Raw genomic sequence first — 23,069 nt, forward strand, 5'->3', positions numbered from 1 at the left:
TTCTCTGCAAACTCTCGTATGATGGAAATTGCATTTATTTCACTTTGGAAAAGTTCCAGCGTATCTACTTGGGGTTGTTGGAGTAGCAGACACAATGGTAGGAACAGGGATTGGAACAGCAGTAGGAACAATAATTGTGTGTACTGCCACTTTTTGTTGCTTTTTTTTAGGGTTCTTGTGATTATTGCCCCTTTCGCTTATTCCGTAACTTCTTTTTGCTGCCCCTTCCTTGGGTTGCTCCGGGATGGGTACCATGAAGCCTTGACGAACTCCATGGTCTACTAATGTTTGTGCCAAACGTTTGGCACTGTAAAAAATAAGTGGGTTTGCGACTATTACATTCCCTTGTAATTGAGGAGAAAGTCCCCATATAAATCTCTCTATTTTCTTGCTCTCAGTGGGAACCATCCCTGGACACAGAATAACCAAATCACCGAACCTGGCAGTATATGCAGCAATATCGGAGTTTTTCATCGTTAGACCCCAAAGTTCCTGCTTTAGCTTTTGAATTTCACCACAGGGACAATATTCTGCCAACATCAGAGTTTTTTTAAGTCATCCCAGCCCATGACATTGGCGACCAGGAGAGATAATGATTTGACCTAGCCATTCCACCAGGAAATGGCTCTGTCTTGGAAGGTGCATGTTGCATACTTTACTTTGGTTGCTTAGGGGCAGGCAGAGATTTCAAAACTGATTTTGTTTTCTTGAACCAGTGTGTCAAAGTAATGGCACCACCGGTGCCATCAAAAATTTTGGGTTTTGCATTCGTAAAATCTTTATATGAAAACTCCCGAGGGTGTCCAAGACTTTCCCCATTATTAGAGTTATGAGCCCCACTGCCAGCTCCACTTGTACCACTGGCATTAATTTGCGTCATGGCAACAGCCACGGCGGCGGCCACTACTGCTTGAAAGACAGCAACATCATATTGTGGGGGTCGCGACGGTGGTGGATTTGGTGGATTGTTGTTCTTTCTGTTGGACTTTGTTGGAGGCATCTTTTTGCCAAAGAATTAACAATGAATAGGTGATAATTTTTTGATAATAATTGTAAGTCGGGTGTTAATAACTAAAAAATTTAGTTTATTTTATGTATAATGACCGACTTTAAATGTGTTTTGCATTCAATTCATAATAGTAATTTATATATAAAAAGATAAACTTATGAATTTTGATGATGATAACCAATGAAGCGAAATGTTAGTCAATTACTTTGATATATATTGATACATAATGTTATTGGAAAGTTGGACCTTGTTACTGGTCTAAAGTACATCAAAGTTTTAAAGAAAACTCGACAACATTACATTTCCCTGTTTAGTATAAAAGTATAATAACAGGGTTGGGTTATACATAGATAAGATTAGTATTAACATATATATATATATATATATATATATATATATATATATATATATATATATATATATATCTCCAAAGTCCTAGCTTATATCAAAATTAGAAGTAGCATAAATACTACTTGCGGCGAGTACTACGCCGAACACTGGACTGTGTTCCCTGGTGTTTTGTTTCTATTAAACGCCTTTCCATGACAATCTGATGTCCCCTTAGTGTTATGAGTTCATCTTGGGCAGCATCCATTTGTCCTTGTAGTACTTCAGTGTGAGTTCGGGTTTGGTCATGAACTTCATCTAGACGACGAATATCAACGATGTTAATCTGGTCAGTTGCATTTACTTCAAGGATTCGATTTATTGAAATCCGCGCTTGATCAGTTTGGCGAGCAATGCGGTGTACTATTACAGGGAGAGCCCTGTCGGCTGAACCTCCTCCAGAGAGGTCATAAAAACCTCTTGACATCCCGTAAGGAGGGCGTTGTCCTTGTTGTCGACTCCAGTGGTGCAAGTATGCGACCCATGATGTTGTTGGTCCTTGAAAATCTTGTCCTATTGTGGGGTGTTGGACGGCTGGTGGGGGGTTGTAAACTTCAGGTTTTGTGCCAGTGCCATCGGAATCTTCTTATTCTTCTTACTCTTCTTCCTACATTGGTTCCTCTTCTTCTTCTACTACTTCTTATGGATCCTCCTCCGGATCTTCTTCAATCCATCCATAATTCCCTTGGCCAGGGAAGTAGGGATCTCCAGGTGGAGGATATCCTGCCATGAAATCTATACGAGAAATTAAAGGTAAGATGCATAGAAATAATGTAGTTTTATAATATTACAAAATACTCCTATAGTATTTTTAGGTTTTGTGTTATGTTCTAAACTTCTTATGTATGAGTAGAGTTTGGTAAGTTTTAGAATTGTCGCAACACTACCATCACTCCCAAACACATGTTCACCATATCTCAAATAAATATAGTTGATCAAGCTATATTTATTCCATATTTGATTACATAATTGTCTAGGTTTACCTACAGTGTCCAACATCCAAATACTTTTATGTAGTTATTGTCGTGATACTATTTCTATATGTGTGAGTGTTAGTATACTTCTTACAAGATATTTATATTCTAAAAGTATACTTGTAGTCATAGCACTCCGACCCCGTTGTATTTATAGTTTTATATCTCTTACAATGGCAGAACTAACTAGTTGGTAGGGGTAGCACGTGCTACCCCTCATTTTCTACCCACACATAATAAAATTTTGAAATTTTAGATATATATGTTTTATATATATTGAACAGTGCACGTGATAAAATATATTATGATTATATATACTAAATTAAGAGCCCAATTAAAAAACAAGTAACCCATTGAATAAGAAAATGACCCACTAAATGAAAGTAGAAGGAAATGAATTGGGTTTTATATTTTTCTTTCTCTGCTCCTATGCCCCTATTTCACAGCACAAAAACCTCCGATAATACACAACTGCAACTTGGTGCCACTTCTTCTGGTTCTTCCATACTTCCATTTAGTTTGACTTCTTTAATTCTTTTTCAATAGCAAGAATGAAAAAAAGTATTAGTTGTTTATTTTAATTTTTATTGTTTTACTGTTTTTATTTTATTTAGTTGTTCATATTGAAAACCTAAAATTAGCTAATTACTTGTTCACTTGTTATGTTATTGGTGAATTTAGGTTTAAATATTAAATTATGATTTTTAAATCTTTAATTGTGTTTCAGATGTGACATCCCCAAAATCTCGACCAAAAAAGACCGATTTTCATTTATGCTTTTAAAATAATTTCAGAGTAAATCCTTTTGATTTGAAAGAGTTGCGGAATTTGTTCCAAAAAACAAAGTATGATAAAATAATATTTACCAAAGCATTTCATGAAGAAAGGTATTGTCATTATATAATCAAAGTTCGAGATGTCATGTTCTGATACAGACCATAAAGCATAAACGATAACATTACAAGTCGTTCAACAAATATATACATATACAGACTTGTAAACAAAACAAGTTGATGATTCATCCATCTTATGCCCTTGCGCCACTTCCTGTAATACAAATAAAACTGAATGGGTCAGGCTTGAGAGCCTGGTGAGCATATAGGGTTTTCAACCCACAATAAATAATTATATTTAATTCCACCAACAAAAAATAACCCAATTACCCATTCCCGTTATTCTCACTTTACGTCCCTAAAACAACTAACACAAGGGACCTAGTCTTAGAATATTTAATCGGGGCGACAACGCATGCATTCGGGGGTTTGCCAACAATATATGTCAAATAAGGCAACCATGAGGGGGATGGAGTACAACGAATGAACACCCTAGTTCATTAACACCTACAGGTGGCGAGCTTGCTAGCGTTCCACAGGACTGTCTAGAAATGTCTGTGGTTGTCATCTAAACTCCGCTAGATGAATGAATCAAAAACAACATCGATGCCTCTCATCTGTTTATCACACATCAACTATCTACCCATGTTCTACCCAACATATCAGTAGATAAAAATATATATTTTTATACATAGTTTAAAACATGTATAGCATTCTCATTCAATACATATTCCAACCAACAGACGAGACACATACGCATAACACGTATTTCATAGAGAATAACTCATATATATGAGATAGAAGAAAGTGAATATACATTCACACATATAACAACAAAATATACACATAACACGTATTTTCGTATAAAATACTTCATAATTATGTGTTAGAAGAAAGTAACTACACACTCACTTGATCAGAAGACGACCGGACAGCACGACGGCTTGTAGAAGTAGTATTTTTCTGCAGATCTGGAAGATCTTCACAAAAACTAGACTCCTCGCGGGCAGAGCTTCCGCTCGGGAATTTTACTTCTTGGGATCTTCGGGGCTTCAGGACTTGCTTGGGGTCTCGGGAATGATACCCGGGCTTCGGGATAATTCTTGCACGAAAAACGAGGTAAAACGGGAGAGAGAGAAGAGAAATTGAGCAAAAGAAGCGGCTGCACTCGACTTCCTTTTATAGGGTATGGATCCTCGATTTACGTTGGGCGTAAATCTAGGTACGATGTGCGTAACCTGGATAGGATCTCTGACTCCCCCCCTTTGGATAATATCAGATATTTTTAATTTAAATTAAATACCGAAATTATTAATTAAACTTCAAAAATTCATATCTTCCTCATACGAGCTCTGTTTTTGACGTTCTTTATATCGCCGTGTAGGTGAGACTACGCTCTACAACTTTCGTTTAGACTTCGTCGGCTAATTTTGACTTTATTTTTATTATCTATTTTTAGTACGTCGGGACAGGAAAACTCCGTTATAATTTCATAACTTCTTCATCCAACGTCCGTTTTTGCCTATCTTTTTATCGTTTCACTACTATTAACCAGATCTTCGATTCTCGTTTAAATTGTTTCGGCTAAAAACCGGTCGGTCTCAAATCGAGTATTCGAGATGCATACTGTTAAGTCGAAACTTCGAAAAATCATAACTTCCTCATACGAAGTCAGATTTGGACGATCTTTTTATGCACGCTCTCGGTTTAACGAACTCTACAGATTTTGTTTAGATCACTAAGGCTAAATATCACTATAATGTAAATTTCACTTTTTACGTCATTCAGCGTTGATAGTTCTGTCGCGAAACTTCGACAGGTCATAACTTCTTCGTTATAACTCGGATTTCGACATTCTTTATATATTCAGAAACCTCGTTTCAACTACTACAACATTATCCATAGATATCCGCTTTATCTAACATTTTATTTTGACGCTTATTTTCATTCTTAATTTAATTAAGTCACACAACTAAGCACAAAACACATAATACTCAAATAATACATCCTTATTATTTGAAGATGGGTTACAAGGGTTATGCCTCCCTCTTTGTCTTCGGCACCGCCGCCACCATTCTCCATCCATTCCGATCAGCTAGTGGCTGCCACGTGAAGCTCTCTTCCGCCACCCACTATTATGTCGCTAAAGCATCATCACTAGCCGAGCATCGTCGGGACAGCAGAGCTGTCACTGTTCCATCGTCGGTGGTGACGAAGACCACCAACGGGTATCCGTCCCACTGTCGCTATTGCTGTCATTCATTGTTTTTCTCCGGTTGCGGCTAACGAACAACTACCGCGACCATCCTATATGTCGACGAATACGAGAACGCCGTCGCCTGCCACCAGTTCTTCTACTTTCTGTCGTCGTCGCCGTGTGCTAACAAGTGGGTGGCTGGGTTCGTTTTGCAAATAGAAAACACATGTGTGTGTGTCTATTGTAGTGAAGTGGTGTTGCGTGTTGTTGGTCGAAATTCTCGAAGAACAACCACCACCACCACCATGTTCCACCGCCAGCCACCACTAGGGTGGTTGTGTGTGTATCATAGTATGTGTGTTTATTTTAGGGTGTTGTATTGTAAAGGTGTAATTGGTGATGAATTAATGAAAAGAAAACCCATAACCACCACTGTAAGGTGGTGGTTGCCGCCTCCTACCGCAACCAGCTGTTGTGTTGGGTGGCGGTGTGCTTGTTGTGTTTTGATTCATTTGGATGCTTGGACAAATGGACTAAAACCCTAATAGACCTAATGAACCCTAATTTATCAAAAGACCTGGCTATTGGGCCTATTGGGTTGGGATTGGGTTGGAAACCCTAATTAGGGTTTAGAAAACCCTAATTTTGGATATAAGGGCCTTGGACTTATTGGACCCACATTTGGGCCATTGGAATGGAATTATGAGTTATTACACCCAACCACACCATATGATTTATCTAGTAGATTGGTGGACTTAGTGGATTAAGTCTTTAATGGGCTAAGTGAGAAACACTTATCCCTAATCGTCATTTCATGTGAAAGCCCTAATTTCACTTGGGCCTTGAGTTGGGACTTTCTATTGGACCTTGATGATTGGGTTATAGGTGGGCCATCCAAGAATAATAATATGAACTATAATATGTTGATGGGCTTTAAGGTAAGGCCCATATGAGGGTTTGGGCCCAATTTTGAAAATTGGGCCATAGATGGACCATAGTTTGGGCCTTCATGATTATGAGATATTAGGCCATTAGAAATGCCAAATGTTTGGACTGGACTAAATGGTTGGGCCTTTGAATAAGACCATGTAAGGGTTTGGGTCTAATTTGGAAAATTCGGCCATATGTTGGGCTTTGATTCATAGTTTGACTTGTGGGCCTTTGGATTGGGCCTTAGGCTTGAATCAAGCCAATATGGGGTAATGTAGCATGTTACTCCAATAACTTATGGTTATGTGTTGGGACCCAATTATTAATTGGGAGATGTTTTGATATTGACAGTTTGGGAACCTTTCATCCAGCAGTTGGGGTTGTGTCTGCAGGACTTCAACAGTGTGAGGTAAGTTACCTTCCAATAGAAGTGGGTCTAAGGCCCTAATGTCGGCCCATTAGTAGGAGTTGTTCGTTAGATGGCTGTCTATGTGATAATTATCTGGTATGCCATTATCTATTATGTTTGTGTGCTAGGATGCTCTGTGATACATGTTATTAGTAGTAGGGGTGAAATAGTCCCCGGACACCAGTTGAAAGATACCGAAGGGGTCGTCAGTACCCATGCATGCCTAGCAATGCGTTATGTTACGTTATTATGTGGTAGTGGTAGGGGTGAAATAGTCCCGGGTTACCGGTTGAAAGATACCAAAGGTGAGGTCAGCTTCCAGATACCAGTTGAAAGATACTGAAGGGGTAGGTCGGGCACCCGGATATGTCTGACAATATATTTATGTATGTTATGCTATGTTATTATGTGGTAGTGGTAGAAGTGAAATAGTCCCCGTTATCCGGTTGAAACAGACCGAATGGGAGGCCAACACCCATATATGCTAGGCAATTATCCGGTTGAAAGAGACCGAAGGGGAGACCAACACCCAAATATGCTAGGCAGTTATCTGGTTGATATAGATCGAAGGGGAGGCCGACACCCATATATGCTTGGCTATGTATGTTACCGTATGGTATGTGGTATGATGGGGGAACTTACTAAGCTTCATGCTTACGGTTTTCAGTTTTGGTTTCAGGTACTTTGTTTTCAAAGGAAAGGAGCCGATGATCGCAACGCATCACACTATGATTTTCCGCACATGAGATCTTTAGGATTACACTATGATATTATTTTATGATAACATGTTTTGATTACTGACACCATGATCTTGACATGTGATGTTATTATGAATGTTTTATATTGTTGGTTTTATAATAACTTAATTTAAAACGAAATTTTTGGTCTTAAACTTTGAGATGTTACATGAAAGGTGTGAGGTTTAAAGATGACAATCATGTTGAATGGGATCTTGATGTCGAAAGAGTTTACTTACCTTATGGGAAGCCACTGGTATGTGTCATTATTAGGTATGATGTAAACTATGCAAGAGAATTATGTAGTCAATATGATATTTGTTCCTCTTATATGTTGAGAGCTAGACATGTAATGCACGTTACCCAAAGTTCGACACCAAATGAGATTGATTGTGATCCAAGTCTCACGTTTAACATGATGTCTGTAACAAATAGATAATTGATAAACTTACCTAATACATCAATTGTAACTTTTATGCTTTTGGGAATTAGATGTTGAAGAATTACATTCTCTGTTGTATTTTATTGGGGATAGTGAAATGTTGTTAGACATTCTCCACGTCCATACATGACTCTAATGTTTTTTTTTGTTTGTTTTTTTCGATTTAATCCATTAACTAAAAGACTCTAACTCTTAGATCTAAATCGTTAAGGTGTCTAAATGGATAAAGTTCCAAACTTCATCCATTAAAATGTCTCAAGCAAGCAAGATATAAAACCTTAATCAATAAAATGTCTAAGAATGCAACTTTCTACATGTATGGAGCAAAGAGAGCACAAACATGCACTCAAAACTCATTCAAAAGGTCATATATGAAGTAAAGCATGTTTATAAGAGGAGTTTTCCAAGCTATAAAGACCAAGCTATAAAGGGACCAAAACATCATTAAAATAGACCAAAACACTAATATCTCTTAGATCTAAAGATGGAAAACAATAAATCTATGATCTTTATGACTTACAAAAGGCCTAAAAGACGAATAAAGGTTGTTCTCTTCAGTTGCAAATCTCCAATGACCAATCTTTCAAGAACAATTCACTTTAAAACTACCAATACACACCAAAAATGGATGAGAGGAGAGAGGATGAACTCAAAATTCTAAAAGGGAGGCTAAGGTTTTACAAGATTTGTTCAAAGGTTAATGAAGTCTAAGAATGACAAAACCATAGGCAAGGTTGTAGAACTCGTTACTCGGTACCTGTTCGGCCGACTACCGAGTAGCGAGTACTCGGGAGTACTCGGGGAGTACTCGGATTTGGAAATTTGTGTAGAAATATTTTTAGGGAAATTATATATGTCAAAATCATAAGATAAAATCATAAGTTGATTGAAATATATAACAAAATTGGATACATGTGAATACACAAAAAAATGAAAAACACATAATGGTCTCATTTCGTGAATAAGTACTGAAAATTTAAGATATATATGTAGTAATAATCACATGTGTGTGTGTTAAATAATAAATCATTAAGTATATTATACATATTAATCATCGAGTTGACTGAATTTCACAACACCACTCAGTTCGTAAGGGGCCGATCGGGGAGTACTCGGAATTATGTAACTCGCCTCGGCAAGGGGGGGATTAGCGAGTACTCAGAGGAGTAATCGGCCAACTCGGCGAGTTTTACAACATTGACCATAGGGGTTAATGTCCATTAAATAACTCGCAAATCCTAAAAAAATGAACAAACTATGGGCCTGGGCGCGTTTCATACATTAAATGGGTGTCCTGAGCCCTCCGGACAAATTTTAGATTTTCAACGAATTAAACAAATTAAAGGCATAACAAGATATGTACTGGAAACTCAAATGTTATATCACGGAAGGACCATTGGCCTGACAACTTTGGTTGAAATGGACCATCGATACAAAAAAAAGTTTCATAAGGACCATATAAAGAGAAAACTTTAATCCATAAGGACCATTTCAGGAGAAAACTTTATTCCATAAGGACCATTTGTGATTTATTGTCTTTTTTTTTATTTTATAAAAATAAAGGAAAAATATAAAAATGAAAATTTGTACACATACTCTATGCCATCCAACATTTTCATAGATGTCACTGTGGGCATATGCCAAAAAATTGATCATTACTATAATCACAAAAACGACTTCGTTTTAATGACATTGCATATGACCAATCCTTACCATTCATAAAAGAGATGTCTATTTTAATGATCTCATAAAATTTTAATTATTTATTGAAAATTTAAAAACGACATTAGACATGTTGAACTTTTGTACTTCAAATCAAAATCAATCTTTTAAAAATCGGTTTTTTAATTGAACCGGTTGGGTGATGTTTTTCTGTTTAAACAGATGGTCAAATCGGTTCTATATTTTTATATGTTTTTAATTATAACTCATATAGTGATTACAAAACTTGTCATATTTTTAGTATTACAAATGATAAATACAACGCAACATGTAAAAAAATCATTATAAAAGCCAAAATCAAACAAAGAAGCCCAAACAAATACAAAAATCTAAGACTATCCGGTTCAATTCAGTCCAGTTCAATTTAGACGGTTGAACTGAATTTTTACCAAAACCGACCGGTTCAATCCGGTCAAGTAATCGTTATAAAACAGGTCCAAATCGAACCGTCATCAACTCCGGTTCGAACCGGTTTTTAAAACACTGATCAAAATGGGTTAAGTCAATGTCAATTAATATCTTTATATATATATATATATATATATATATATATATATATATATATATATATATATATATATATATATATATATATATAATCAGTTAATCATCCTCTTTAATAAATGAATGTTTTTTTTGCCACATGTCATTTTCTCCTTCATTTTGACACTTGTCATTTTGTAAGAATTTTAGAAATTTTATTTTCCACTTGTCATTTTTAAGGGATTTCCATTTTCTTAAAATAAAATTCCATAAAATTATAATGGGTTTTATAAGGAAATAAAATCATCCTATTAATTTGGTAATAAATTCTCATAAATACTTCAAAAGATTTAATTTTTTTTGCAAATTTTCAGAAGATTACATTTTGTTATGTAAAGTATTACATTATAAAATATTTCATATTTATATATTGATATTAATTTTTTATTTTTAATAAACCCGTGTAATACACGGGTCTCACACCTAATATAATTTATATGACTAGAAATCTCTATTATCAACACTTATGATTTAGTTTTATTTGCAACGTTCAGAATTTTCCCTCCAGATCTAAAATCACCATTCAAATCCAATTAAGCGACAGACGCGGAACACACTTTTTACTTCCCGCCCAAAATGCCCCTCTTATAAACCCTCGCGACCCTGTCTCTCTCTACACGCGCTCTAATTACATATTGTCTCCGCCGCACTCTTCCCTCGTTTTCTCTCTCATCGCCGTCTGAAAATGCCAAGGGCAAAGAGAAGGTCGTCATCTGCCTCCAAGGACGATGCATTGGTTTCTTCAGAGAAACGGCCAAAGATAGAAGAAAAGAAGGAAGAGGATGAGGAAGTTTCTGTGGTTCCCGGTCTGGTATCTCCGGCGAAAAGCTCCGGTGGAAAGTCGGAGAAGCCAAAGGTGAGGTCGAAGGCGAAGGAGAAGGTGAAGGACGAGGTAGAGGATGCGGAGGAGAGTCGATTTGTTGGAGATCCGGTTCCTGCCGAAGAAGCTCGACAGCGATGGCCTCTTAGGTACCTGCAAAAAAATGTGAGGGTTTCTTTGACTCAGCTTGACTTTTAACTTGGCGTACCACAAATTTGGTTTTGGTTGTGTGGAGTGGAATGTAGATTAAATATTAGGGTACCTAATCAACTATTAACCGGTGGAATACCTTTAATTGACGTGAATAGGGTTTTAGCTGATGTTGCATACGTGCAAATCATCTAACAGAGGCTATAGTTGCTCACGAAAGTGTAGACATCTAGCATATTTTTTTTAGTAGACAAACTCATAATAATATATGACATTTACTTTAGGTATGCTTGTTATACATCTATAGCTGTAAACATTGCAAAAGTAGTTCTATGATGCCTCTCATGGATTTGAATGCTCACTAGTAACAAACTTGATTGCTGTAAAATCTGCTTAATCTGTTATCAACCATGCCAAGCTATGGATTATAGTCTTACTCTTCAAATGTTTAGATTATATCAATCTGTGGATCAAAGCTTCTTTCATATGTTTAAGTTTGGTAGATTACTACACATAGATTTAATCACATATTTAATTATTTTTCTGGAATTACAGAAGGCTGGAAAGATAGAGAGCTTGGAAACCCCAAAAGGGTAAGAACATTATTCTATTGATTAAAGTAGTAAAACTAAAAAGGCAATCATTAAGTCTTGTTTTTGTGAAGTGGATAAATAAATTGTGTCATATTATAGGGTGGAGCCACCAAAGGAGCTTATGCAAGCTAAAAGACACTTTACTGAAGCACTTGTTGATGGCCGTGTTCTGTTCAAGCTTGGAGACGATGGTTATGTCCAGGTACCTTTTTGTCTACTTTTAAGTTGTTTTTATGTGTGACACTTACTGTTTGTGTTCTCACTTAAAAAATTAAAAGTCAAAAATCCATGTTTTCTCCATATTTTAGTAACTAAAGTTTATCTAAGTAAGATTATTTGCTTTTTTATACAGGCTGGTGAGGGTGAAGACAGTTACATCTGTAGAGTTGTAGAGATGTTTGAAGGAGTGGATGGAACTTCATATTTTAGTGCTCAATGGTTCTACAGGGCTAAAGATACAGTAAGCTTTTCACTAAACTATGCTTCTTGACTTAATTATTTGATAGTTTAGTGTCTTTTCTTCCTAACACAGACCTTTCTTTTTGCCTTTTTCAGATTATTCAAGCTTGTTCAAACTTAATTGATGATAAGCGTGTCTTCCTTTCTGAAATCAGGGATGACAATCCTCTTGATTGCCTCTTGCAAAAGCTTAAAATAGTGCGGGTGCCTTTAGATGTAAGAAATGACGACATATTTTCATTTCTTATCATTATAGCATTGCAGTTTTCAGTTTTCTTATTATAGCATCACACTTAGAAAAAATCTACCCAATTATAACAGTTAAAATTCCTTTCTATATGGATGATGTTGCCGTAGTATTGGTTCTAATAAGTAAAAAATGTGAGATTCTATAAGAAACAATGTAATAAAAGTAGTTAGCTCTTGCATTTAGTTATTTTATTTGATCTTTTGTGTAATTTTGGTTGTTTTTTAGGCTGATGTAAGTGAGAAGCAAGCAAAACTTGGTGATGGAGACTACTACTATGACATGTCATACTTGGTGCCTTATTCAACTTATCAGAACTTGCCACCTGGTACATTTTCCTATATCAAACTGAATGATGTATATATATTATTATTTAAACTATAATTTTAGCAAGTGATTAATCTTTGCATACGCTTTAACAACAAACTGCAGATGCTGAAGCAGATGGGAATGAGTCCGATTCAACCATTTCATCTGAGTCTGATGTTAATGGAGCTGTTAATGAAGAATCTCAAAGTCAAAACAACAAAAGATCAGAAATGAGAATGCTAGATCTTTACTCAGGTTGTGGGGCTATGTCTACAGGACTTTGTTTGGGTGCTAATATGGCTGATGTTAACCTTGTCACTGTATGTATCAATAAAATGGTGAAAATTTAAGTGCCTACCTTTTAGCTTCATGATCCATAACTCTTGATTTTATTTTATATTGTAAATGCAGAGGTGGGCTGTTGATTTGAATCAATATGCATGTCAAAGCTTGAAGCTGAACCATCCAGAGACAGAGGTGAGGAATGAATCAGCAGAAGATTTTCTGCAATTGCTGAAAGAGTGGGAGAAGCTTTGCCAGTCTTATTCCTTAGTTGGAGGTGGTGAATCTCAACAGAAAGAAGAACCTGCAGTCATTGAAGAAGATGATGAAGAAGAAGAGGATGATGTTGATGTAGATAATGTGGAAATTTTTGAGGTCGAGCAGATTTTGTCCATATGCTATGGTGATCCAAAGGAGTTAAAGAAGCCTGGGGTTTACCTTAAGGTATCTTAGCTATTCCCTGTTACAAGCATTATCATTTCCAGAAACAGATGTGACAAGGGTATTTTGGTAATTTCAGTTTTTGATATAATATTAATTTTTTTGATTAGATCCGGTGGAAGGGTTATGGGCCTGAAGAAGACACCTGGGAGCCAATAGAGGGCTTAAGGTATGGAAATATAGTTGATTATTTTTTCTCTTCACTTAATTTCGTAATTCCATAATTTGACTTACGTTTGATTTATTTGAATCAGTGATTGTCATGACAAGATAAAAGAGTTTGTTGTTAATGGTTTCAAATCAAAGCTTTTGCCTTTGCCTGTAAGTTCACATTACATGCTTCTTTTATCTGAAAATTACAACTTTCCATTTGACATATTAAGTCATTGATTAATGATAAAATACCTAAAGTACCTTTCACAACATGAAGACATAAAGTAAAAAGAGATCTTTTGGAATTTAACAAATTCATCAACTTTTGTAGGGGGATGTTGACGTCATCACGGGTGGCCCTCCATGTCAAGGGATAAGTGGATTCAACCGTTTTAGGAACAAAGACAAACCTCTAGAAGACGAAAAAAACAAACAACTTGTTGTCTACATGGACATTGTAGAGTATCTAAAGCCAAGATTTGCGTTAATGGAAAACGTGGTGGATATCGTCAAGTTCGCTAAAGGGTTTCTGGGCCGATATGCTTTGGGCCGGCTCGTGTCCATGAACTACCAAGCCCGGGTCGGTTTAATGGTTGCCGGTTCTTACGGACTTCCACAGTTCCGCAGACGTATGTTCATGTGGGGTGCCCGGCCTAGTGAGGTAATTAAACCCTAAATCCTATTCCTAAGCTTAAACCGGTCTAACTGTTCGAATGATAAATAAAAAAACAATTTGTTTTTCGTTTTGCAGAAATTACCGCAGTACCCTTTACCCACGCATAACGTCGTCACGAGGGGAGTGTCTCCATTGGAATTTGAGGTATTGTTTCTCGTACCATAAAGGAATTTCAAATTTCAAATTAAATAAGAAATAAGTAAAAGTTAAACCTTTTTTGGGCTATTTTACTTGATGGATGCAGTCAAATACTGTTGTTCATGACGATGGTCTTAAAGTTGAATTAGAGAAAGAACTCTACCTGGGTGACGCCATTTCTGATCTTCCTCCTGTAAGTACAACATCCAATCTTTTTTTTTTTTTTTTTTTTATTATTTATTTTAAGGATGAGAATTAACTTGTTAAATTTAAATTTGTTAGGTACCAAATGACGAGACAAGAGATGAAATGCCCTACGGGGGAAAACCCAAAACAGAATTCCAAAAGTTCATTAGTCTCAAAAAGACCGGTGAGTCTAACTTACTTTTCACTCTAATTGCTTCATATTTGTTTTAGATTTTTAGTTTAATTTCTCTATTTCTTTTTCTGATGTTTATTAAAAACTGTAATCTAGATATGCCTGGGTGTGTGGCATCTGGTAAAGAAGCTTCAGATCATCTTCTATATGATCATCGTCCACTGAAGCTAAACGACGATGATTACCAACGTGTCTGCCAAATCCCTAAGAAAAAGGTCTGCCATACATTTTCATTCTACTCTCCCTTATTTTTTTTATATGACGTGGCAGTGACATTGTAATTTTTAAAAGTTTAATTTGTGTTTAAACTTTGAAGGGTGCAAATTTCCGGGATTTGAAAGGTGTCAGGGTTAAAGCTGACAATCATGTTGAATGGGATCCTGATGTCGAAAGAGTCTACTTACCTTCTGGAAAGCCATTGGTAGGTGTCTTCATTCCCCATATACATGCTCTTTTTTCTTCACTAGATATTTATTTTTTGTTTTGTGTAATGACAGGTTCCCGATTATGCTATGACTTTTGTGGATGGTCGATCACAAAAGTAAGTGTTTTATATGCTAAGTTTTTAATTTTTTATATATGAATTTATTTATAATTTCATGAAAATACATACAGACCCTTTGGGCGACTATGGTGGGATGAAACTGTACCAACAGTTGTCACAAGAGCAGAGCCTCACAACCAGGTAAAAAACCATACAAACTAAAAATCATCTTCATTTTAAAAAGTTGAGGGACCAAATATGTCATTTACGTATAGCTGACTTGGATATGTTTTTTTTTCCAGGCAATTCTTCACCCTCTTCAAGATCGAGTGCTGACTATTCGTGAGAATGCTAGACTTCAAGGTTTCCCTGATTACTATAAACTTCTGGGCCCCATCAAAGAAAGGTACGAAATAAACTCTGTTTTAATTTGTAAAGTATAAAAGAAAAAAGTAGATTGTTGTTTCCTGATAAACTTGTTTATATTTAACACTTAACAGGTACATTCAAGTTGGAAATGCGGTAGCTGTTCCAGTAGCAAGAGCCTTAGGGTACTCACTGGGAATGTCATGTAAGGGAAACGCAGGTGGTGAGCCTGTTTTCAGTTTGCCTCCAAAATTCCCAAACCTACAACCGGCGACATCTCCTTCTGTGGTTCAAGAAAATGAGTAATTATTTTAAAGCAGTTAATAATTAGTAACGAAGGAAGAGACCTTTTTTTCATCATCAATCCGCTTTAGCCACAAATTGGCTGTGGAATTACCCATCTTCATCATGTAGTAGCCTTTTAATTTATATGCAGTTTTGAGGTTCAAACATTGCCTTCTTCCTGTTGTAACTTTGCAATGATGCATGTGATACTGATAATGCCACAACTCTTATTGTCTTTCAATGTATTTTATCGATGCCACTTGTATCTTTTCTGAATTCTGATTTTACTCTATCAACTTAAAACAAAACAATATAATATACTCACTGAATACAAAGGAAATATAGACATATATACATCAACAGAAATTTAAATCGATTCTTAGAATTCCACTTTGGAATGACATTTGGGATCAACTTCTAGCTTCAAAATGTCGACAGAGATATCACACAAATTATCAACTTTAGCTTTAACCCCAATTATCTTCAAAAGAGTAACCTTCCCATACATTGTTGAAGTCGAGGTAAAATTAAGCCAACCAGAACCTATATCACTGTAAAAATTAGGGTCCGTTGCCATTTTACCCCCTGTAATATTCGCAGATGTAGTCAAGGTAAAACTACCACGAGCTGGAACTTGTGCATGCTCAACAGGGACCTCAGCTATTAACATTCCTCGGTAATAAACATTTGCAATGGAGTCCTTGAACTTAAACCCTCCATAATTACGGTTATCAATCGTTAATGTTAAAACTAGGGTTGCATTTATGCTTACATTTGGTATGAGCTGGAATTGCACGTTTTCAAGTTTTGTCGGGTGGGCGGTGATCCGTGGGTCTTTCGGTTTAAAGACTGTGAAATACAAGATGATAGAAACAATGATGAAAATGACGATTAGTGCAACCATTAAGCCGCAACATATTTTGAGACATTTTCTCGATCTTTGTTTTGGTGTGTCCATTTTGTTTGTTTGAGTTGAGGATTGAAAATGAATGGGTTTTGTGTTTGTGGATTGTTTCATTTGTAAGGTGTTGGATTATATATGGGAGGAGATGAGATTAGGGTTGAATGTTGTTTTGTTTGTTTTGTGTGTAGATGGTAGTGAATTTGAGTTTGTATACTACGTACCTTCCACTCTATTCGGTTGAAGATGTTTTTGTTTTTGAAGTTTTGTATGCATATGGTGGTCATTTTCATAAAATTATATAATTATGGAGGTCATTTTCGTAAAGTATGTTGTTATGGTTGTCACTGTCATAAAACATGTAATTATGGGACAAAATAGTAACATGATTACATCATGGCAAATTTCAAGATAGAAATATAAATACATAATCAATATGATATGGGGTATGTTGAAGTTTAAATATGTCTTAGTTTCTTTGTATCTGAAGTGCTCCAACAAGATTTAATCGACTAAGCTATATATATGCATTGATTCAGTGGAGAGTCGGAAAACAAAGATTCTTCTTTATATGGTCTTTGATTATATAAATAAAAGAAAAAGAAGATAGAATATATAATCACATAAATGACCATCCCAACATCTCTTTATAACTGACTTTTTATATAGTTTCCAAAATACCATATTATCCGAAATGTATATACGTACTTGACTACTTTTGGATTTCGGACTTAGTTACCTTTATTAAATTGTAGTAATTTTTACCTTTCAACTACTTTATTTTGGGTTTATTTACCAACATACTTCACACATGAGTTAAGATTTTGGATTACAACTCTTTCTACTCTTGCTTAGGTTCCGTTTAATAGTTGTTGTCCGAAAAAGTGTTGTCGGGTAAGTTTTCTGACTAAGAAACCATGCTGTTTGATTATACATATGATTGTGATTGACTGTGCTGAATAATGAAAAATGACCATATTACCTGTTATTCTATACTGTAATGGATGAAGTTGCTGAATAATTATAAAAACATATAAATTGTCATACACAATCAAAATTACACAATAACCATTTAAAAATCCAAATACAAATTGTCATAAAAATTAATTAAACATAATCAATTAAAATCCAAATAGAATGTTGATTAAGTTGTTTTTGGTTTATTGTTTTTCAGTTCTCCATCACGTTCAAAACGAGATGAACATAAACCATGCATGGATCCATTACTTCCCTTATGACTTTCTTGAGTAGTTACTTGTTATGTAATGATTATATTTTTAAAACTAAGCACCCATTTAATTTTATAAATGAAGCATCTAAATAGAGAACACCATTTTAAATAAATATTAAACCAAAATATAGATATTCATAATATCGAAAATCGAGCATGCTGAAAACAATTTCAAGCACCAAAAATGCAACATAAACAAATAAACAATTTATGTATAAACCAATTTCCACGAAGAAATGATCAATTTATGTAAAACTAAATTAACCAACATCAACCATAATGTTTTTAGATTATACTTATAATCAATTATGACGAGGGTTGATGTAGAAATTATGTTCGAGAAGGAAGACTTCTAAGAGTATCCATACAAGCAACCAAGAGACATAAAATATGTAAGTTCTTCAAGCAATCAATAAACAACATACTCTTCCTTGTTCTTGATCAAAACCGAAAACCAAAAAGAAGGAGGAGTTAGGGGTGGCTTAATATTGTCGAAAAATAAAGAGATGATGCAGGGGGATTGGGGGGGGGGGGGGGGGGGTTTGAAAATGCTAACTGCTCAATCCTTTCCTTATAAGTTAGATTTTGAAGTGAGTTTTTAACAAGATAAGTGTTGGAGGATATTTGAGCAGGGTGATGGTGGAAAACCAGATTTCTCTTGGATCGTATAAGTTCATTTTCTGAACTGATATTTCCACCCTATGCATAGGTTACAGGAAATTCAGTCTAGGATAATCCAAAAAGACAATTGTGTATCTAGGCATAGTAATACAAGCCAAATCGCCAGAGGGTTCTGAGTTCGTATAGAAGAAGGAGAGCTAAGAGGGGTATATAGCGACTCAAATAAGGAGCCGAATTTATACAAGAAAGATTAGGGTTCCAGTATTTTATATTAGTTAGGAGAATAAAAAATTTAATGGCATAATCAATGGTTACCAAAATTGATAAGATTTATCAATTTTACCATAATCACCCATTAGAATTCGGTTTTTCCATAATGTAACTAATTCAAATTTCCGAAGACCATTTGGGGCGCTGCACCCTTGACCCCTCATTTCTGTCGTACCGGCTTATAATTCTATATATATATATATGTATATATATATATATATATATATATACACACACACACACACACACACACACATTCATGTTGTGCATTTTGAATTGACCCAAAACGCAGAGGAGTTTGCTGTATTGTTCCATGACAGATCTTGAATCAACCATTTTATAGTTATTAAAATCATTGACCAGAAACTTCTTGCTAGAAGCATCCTCAGCCATGTATTTTGATTCAAGAGTGTCCCACAACTCATTTTCACTTTTAGCCTCAGAATGGATATCAAATAAAGAATCAACCATACCATTTAGAATGTGTCCTCTGCAGATGTAGTTATCGTTGTCCCACTTTCTCCTCCTTCTGGTTTCTTCCAATGTCTCATTATCCATAACTTCTTTCCTTGGAGTACTCAGCACATACACAACCTTCAACGTGGTCAGCATGAATAACATCTTCTTCTACCAACACCTGAAATCATTGCCTTCCAACTTTTCTAGTTTTGTGAACTTGGTGGTCAAATCATGGATTGATTCTGCTATCTCCACTAGACGAGAATATCCGTTCGATTGTTGGAGGATATTTGAGTAGGGTGATGGTAGAGAACCAGATTTCTCTTGGATCGTGTAAGTTCACTTTCCGAACTGATATTTCCACCCTGCTTGGGTTACAGGAAATCCAATCTAGGATAATCTAAAAGGACACTTGTGTATCTTGGCACAAAAACACAAGCCAAATCGTCAGAGGGTTCTGAACACGAATTTATACTAGAAATATTAGGGTTTCTGTCTTCTATATTAGTTAGGAGAATCACGAATTTAATGGAATAATCAATGGTACCAAAATTGATAAGATTTATCAGTTTTATCATAATCACCCATTAGAATTCGGTTTTTCCATATTATAACCAATTCAAATTTCCAAAGACATTTTGGGGCGCTGCCCTTCGAACCCTGCAAGGGGGCAGGATCCCCTTGACCCCCGCCTTTCTGTTGTACCGTCTTATAATTCGATCTTATATATGCATGCACTCCGCATCACCAAACATATAATATAAAGTACAAACGATAAGCCCCTTAGCTCACATGTCAGTTTTCAATTACACAAAATACCAAGTGACACTAAAATCACCAATAATAAGGCTTTCTATATGGTGTAACATCCATAAATTTTGAGCCAAATTTAAACCTTTTAAAACATTTCAAAATCAATAATTATTACAAAACTTGTTTTCAAAATAGTTTAGCGTCAAAGTATCCCAAAAAACAAAATCATAAAATGTGAGGAGCTGTACGATCATGCCTTTGCCTTCCCGCGATCATCTCATGTACTTGAAACGAAAGCTGAAACTGTAAGCCAGAAGCTTAGTGAGTTCCCCTAAAATACCGATACATAACAAATAGCACACATAATAACAACATGTAATGGGTTAACAACTCTACATACTGGATTACCCCTGAGCCCACAGTATGAGCCTGGCTTTCCCTACAGGCCCACATCTCATATCTAGCTTGCTCCCTTAGTCCTTGGACTGTAACAAAATGACTAGCCCTTAGTGCGAGTATGGTATGCTCTCCTCGCCCTCAGCTCGTATCTGGAATGATTAGGAGTCCTCAGTATGAGTCTGGCATGCTCCCTTGGCCCTCAGCTCATATCTGGCATACTCCAGGGTTTGTTGGTCACCACACGGAGTAGTGTAACCTCAACCTTACCCACATAATATGTCGACATATAATACTAACTATGCATACAGATAATCAGGCCATATCACAGGTAGTCCTACAGATCTACCAACTATTACAACAACGAGCATGCATAACCACTCTCAGACTATCATACCAACTAGCATGCAATACTAAATCATACCCGACATATCAACAACTACTAGGATATCAAATCCAATGGGCCGACCTTGGTGCCTTAGACCCCTTAGTATAGTGAAGAGAACTCATCTCACAAATGTCGACTGAAATGAAAAGCTCAAACTCTCGAATCATAGCCACGAACTCCACCACCTATATTCACCATAAGACCACCTCCATAAATTTTCAATTTACTACAACACCCCCAGAAGTCAAACTGGTCAACCCTTGGTCAAAGTCAAAGTCAACGGTCAAGGTCAACAGTCCATGTTGACCCAACTCGTCGAGTGCAGCTTACTGACTCGTCCATGATGCCAAGATGAAGTAGAGTTGGATCCACAATCTCCTCTCTACCCCAAGCTTCTTATACTTCGCACCTCCTTCACAAAATGCACCAAAATCACTCTTTAAACCTCACAAACACTCAAGAACAAGGTAATATCAATTAGGGTTTCTCTCAGCCGTCAAGGGGGATGGTAAATGACTGGAGGAAGGGACTTAAGGTCCTTTGAATATGCGGCAAACCATAAAAATTAGGGTTTCATCTCCCAGCTCCTACCCGTCGAGTCCGGGTCCTCCGACTCGTCGAGTAGATCCAATAATCCACGCTGGCTAACCCGCATCTACATGACGAGTTGGGGGCAACCAACTCGTCGAGTAGGTCCATAAATATGTCATAATATGCTTAAAACTTGTACCTCAGAGTCGCGTTGTTACATATGGTTTAAATCCCAAGCCTAATTAATTAATAACTCTGATTAATTAACTAACCCACCTTATTATTTGACTCACTTATCACGATCTATAAACAATAATTTTTTTTTTTATTATTTTGCTTACCAATAATAAACATTTTATTTATTTTATTTGTTTTGATTGAATAATATATACTGCATATATTATTTGGTTAGTATATTATTGCTCTTTCTGCGTTCCCCATATGTTCATATATAATTAGAAAGATAGTTATTTTACACATAAATCCAACATACCCGACTTGTGTATGGGACAAAAACAGTTAACTATGCTGACAATAGTAAGCGTCTAGTACTACACCGATTTCCTAACTACATATGAATGTTTGTTTATACAAAACACAAATTAACTTATAATGTTAAATGACTTGTCGTATAATATCCCTTTGTTATGATATCAATGAAACTTCAGACATTGTTCTAATCGTTCTCATATTAGTTCAATGATATGTTCTCCGTATGGAACTTGAATAAAATCGTCAAGCTAAATTGAACAACTTGTCAATATCGTTCAGGTATGACCATGAACTCATATGTTTTCCATTCATTGAGGGGTCCAATAGTATAACACTCTCAACCAATAGAAAGATAAATATTATATTGACTACATATGTTTACACGTGGTTCACATTATGGCTGATAATAACCTTATTTAGAGAGACGTTTGACTACTTTAAAACATAATGACCCACTCATCTAAAAACCAACATATATCCCACACAAAAGGATATAAAAGCACGATCATTTTTCTGAATTCACTAATGACATCGATCCTAAAGTGACATATTGAGCTTAGGTTAATTTACTTGTAATGTCCGTTTTACGGATAAGTTATTAATAGGAAATTTTATTGAAATAAGAAAATTGGTGTTGTGCGGGAAGTGAAAAACATGACGTATCTATGGAAAAATGCATACGTTACGTCACCCCTTATGAAAATTGCAATGCGTTTATGGAAAAGCGCGACGCATCGCCGGAACAACTCAAAACCCTAGATCTTGGCTTTTGGATGCTATTTAAAGGCTTTAACTTCTAGGGTTTGCTCTTATCACTGGCCTCCATCCTCTATAACCCTGACACTCGAAATCCTAACCACTCTCCTTTATTTTTGGTGTTCTTGATGCATTCAAGTGAATCTTGAAGAAGAAGCAAGTTGATTTGTTGCACAAGAAGCTAGATCAATTGAAGTTTCAACCTTCTTGTCACTTCATAAATCTATGTAAATTATAAAGTTTGGATCTTTACGGTTATATGCTTCTAGATCTAGGTTTCAAGCACCTTTGGTCCAATTTTGTCAT

At 35.9% G+C, this 23,069-nt stretch overlaps 2 protein-coding genes across 2 annotated transcripts; one reads left to right on the forward strand and one right to left on the reverse strand.

The window, feature by feature from the left end:
- Positions 1–10,789: 10,789 nt before the first annotated feature.
- On the forward strand, positions 10,790–16,241 carry CMT3 (chromomethylase 3). Its single transcript, XM_079039716.1, has 20 exons — positions 10,790–11,168; positions 11,709–11,746; positions 11,846–11,948; positions 12,099–12,206; positions 12,302–12,421; positions 12,681–12,780; positions 12,885–13,081; positions 13,173–13,487; positions 13,595–13,653; positions 13,739–13,805; positions 13,969–14,298; positions 14,389–14,457; positions 14,558–14,644; positions 14,734–14,821; positions 14,927–15,045; positions 15,147–15,251; positions 15,328–15,371; positions 15,446–15,515; positions 15,617–15,720; positions 15,815–16,241. The coding sequence occupies exons 1-20, from the start codon at positions 10,869–10,871 to the stop codon at positions 15,984–15,986; spliced, it is 2,595 nt and encodes an 864-aa protein (XP_078895842.1). The 5' UTR covers positions 10,790–10,868; the 3' UTR covers positions 15,987–16,241.
- A 102-nt stretch (positions 16,242–16,343) lies between these two features.
- LOC145102332 (uncharacterized) lies at positions 16,344–16,949 on the reverse strand. Its single transcript, XM_079039717.1, has one exon. The coding sequence runs from the start codon at positions 16,921–16,923 to the stop codon at positions 16,345–16,347; it is 579 nt and encodes a 192-aa protein (XP_078895843.1). The 5' UTR covers positions 16,924–16,949; the 3' UTR covers position 16,344.
- Positions 16,950–23,069: the final 6,120 nt, after the last annotated feature.

The sequence above is a fragment of the Lactuca serriola genome, chromosome 4 (genome assembly GCF_051521515.1).
Source record: "Lactuca serriola cultivar US96UC23 chromosome 4, Lser_US96UC23_V15, whole genome shotgun sequence".
NCBI classification, from domain to species: Eukaryota; Viridiplantae; Streptophyta; class Magnoliopsida; order Asterales; family Asteraceae; genus Lactuca; species Lactuca serriola.

Coding starts and splice junctions, on each gene's coding strand:
- CMT3 (XM_079039716.1), top strand. CDS start 10,869: ATGCCAAGGGCAAAGAGAAGGTCGTCATCTGCCTCCAAGGACGATGCA. Junction 11,169..11,708: donor TTAGGTACCTGCAAAAAAAT/GTGAGGGTTTCT, acceptor CTGGAATTACAG/AAGGCTGGAAAGATAGAGAG. Junction 14,822..14,926: donor CATTAGTCTCAAAAAGACCG/GTGAGTCTAACT, acceptor ACTGTAATCTAG/ATATGCCTGGGTGTGTGGCA.
- LOC145102332 (XM_079039717.1), bottom strand. CDS start 16,923: ATGGACACACCAAAACAAAGATCGAGAAAATGTCTCAAAATATGTTGC.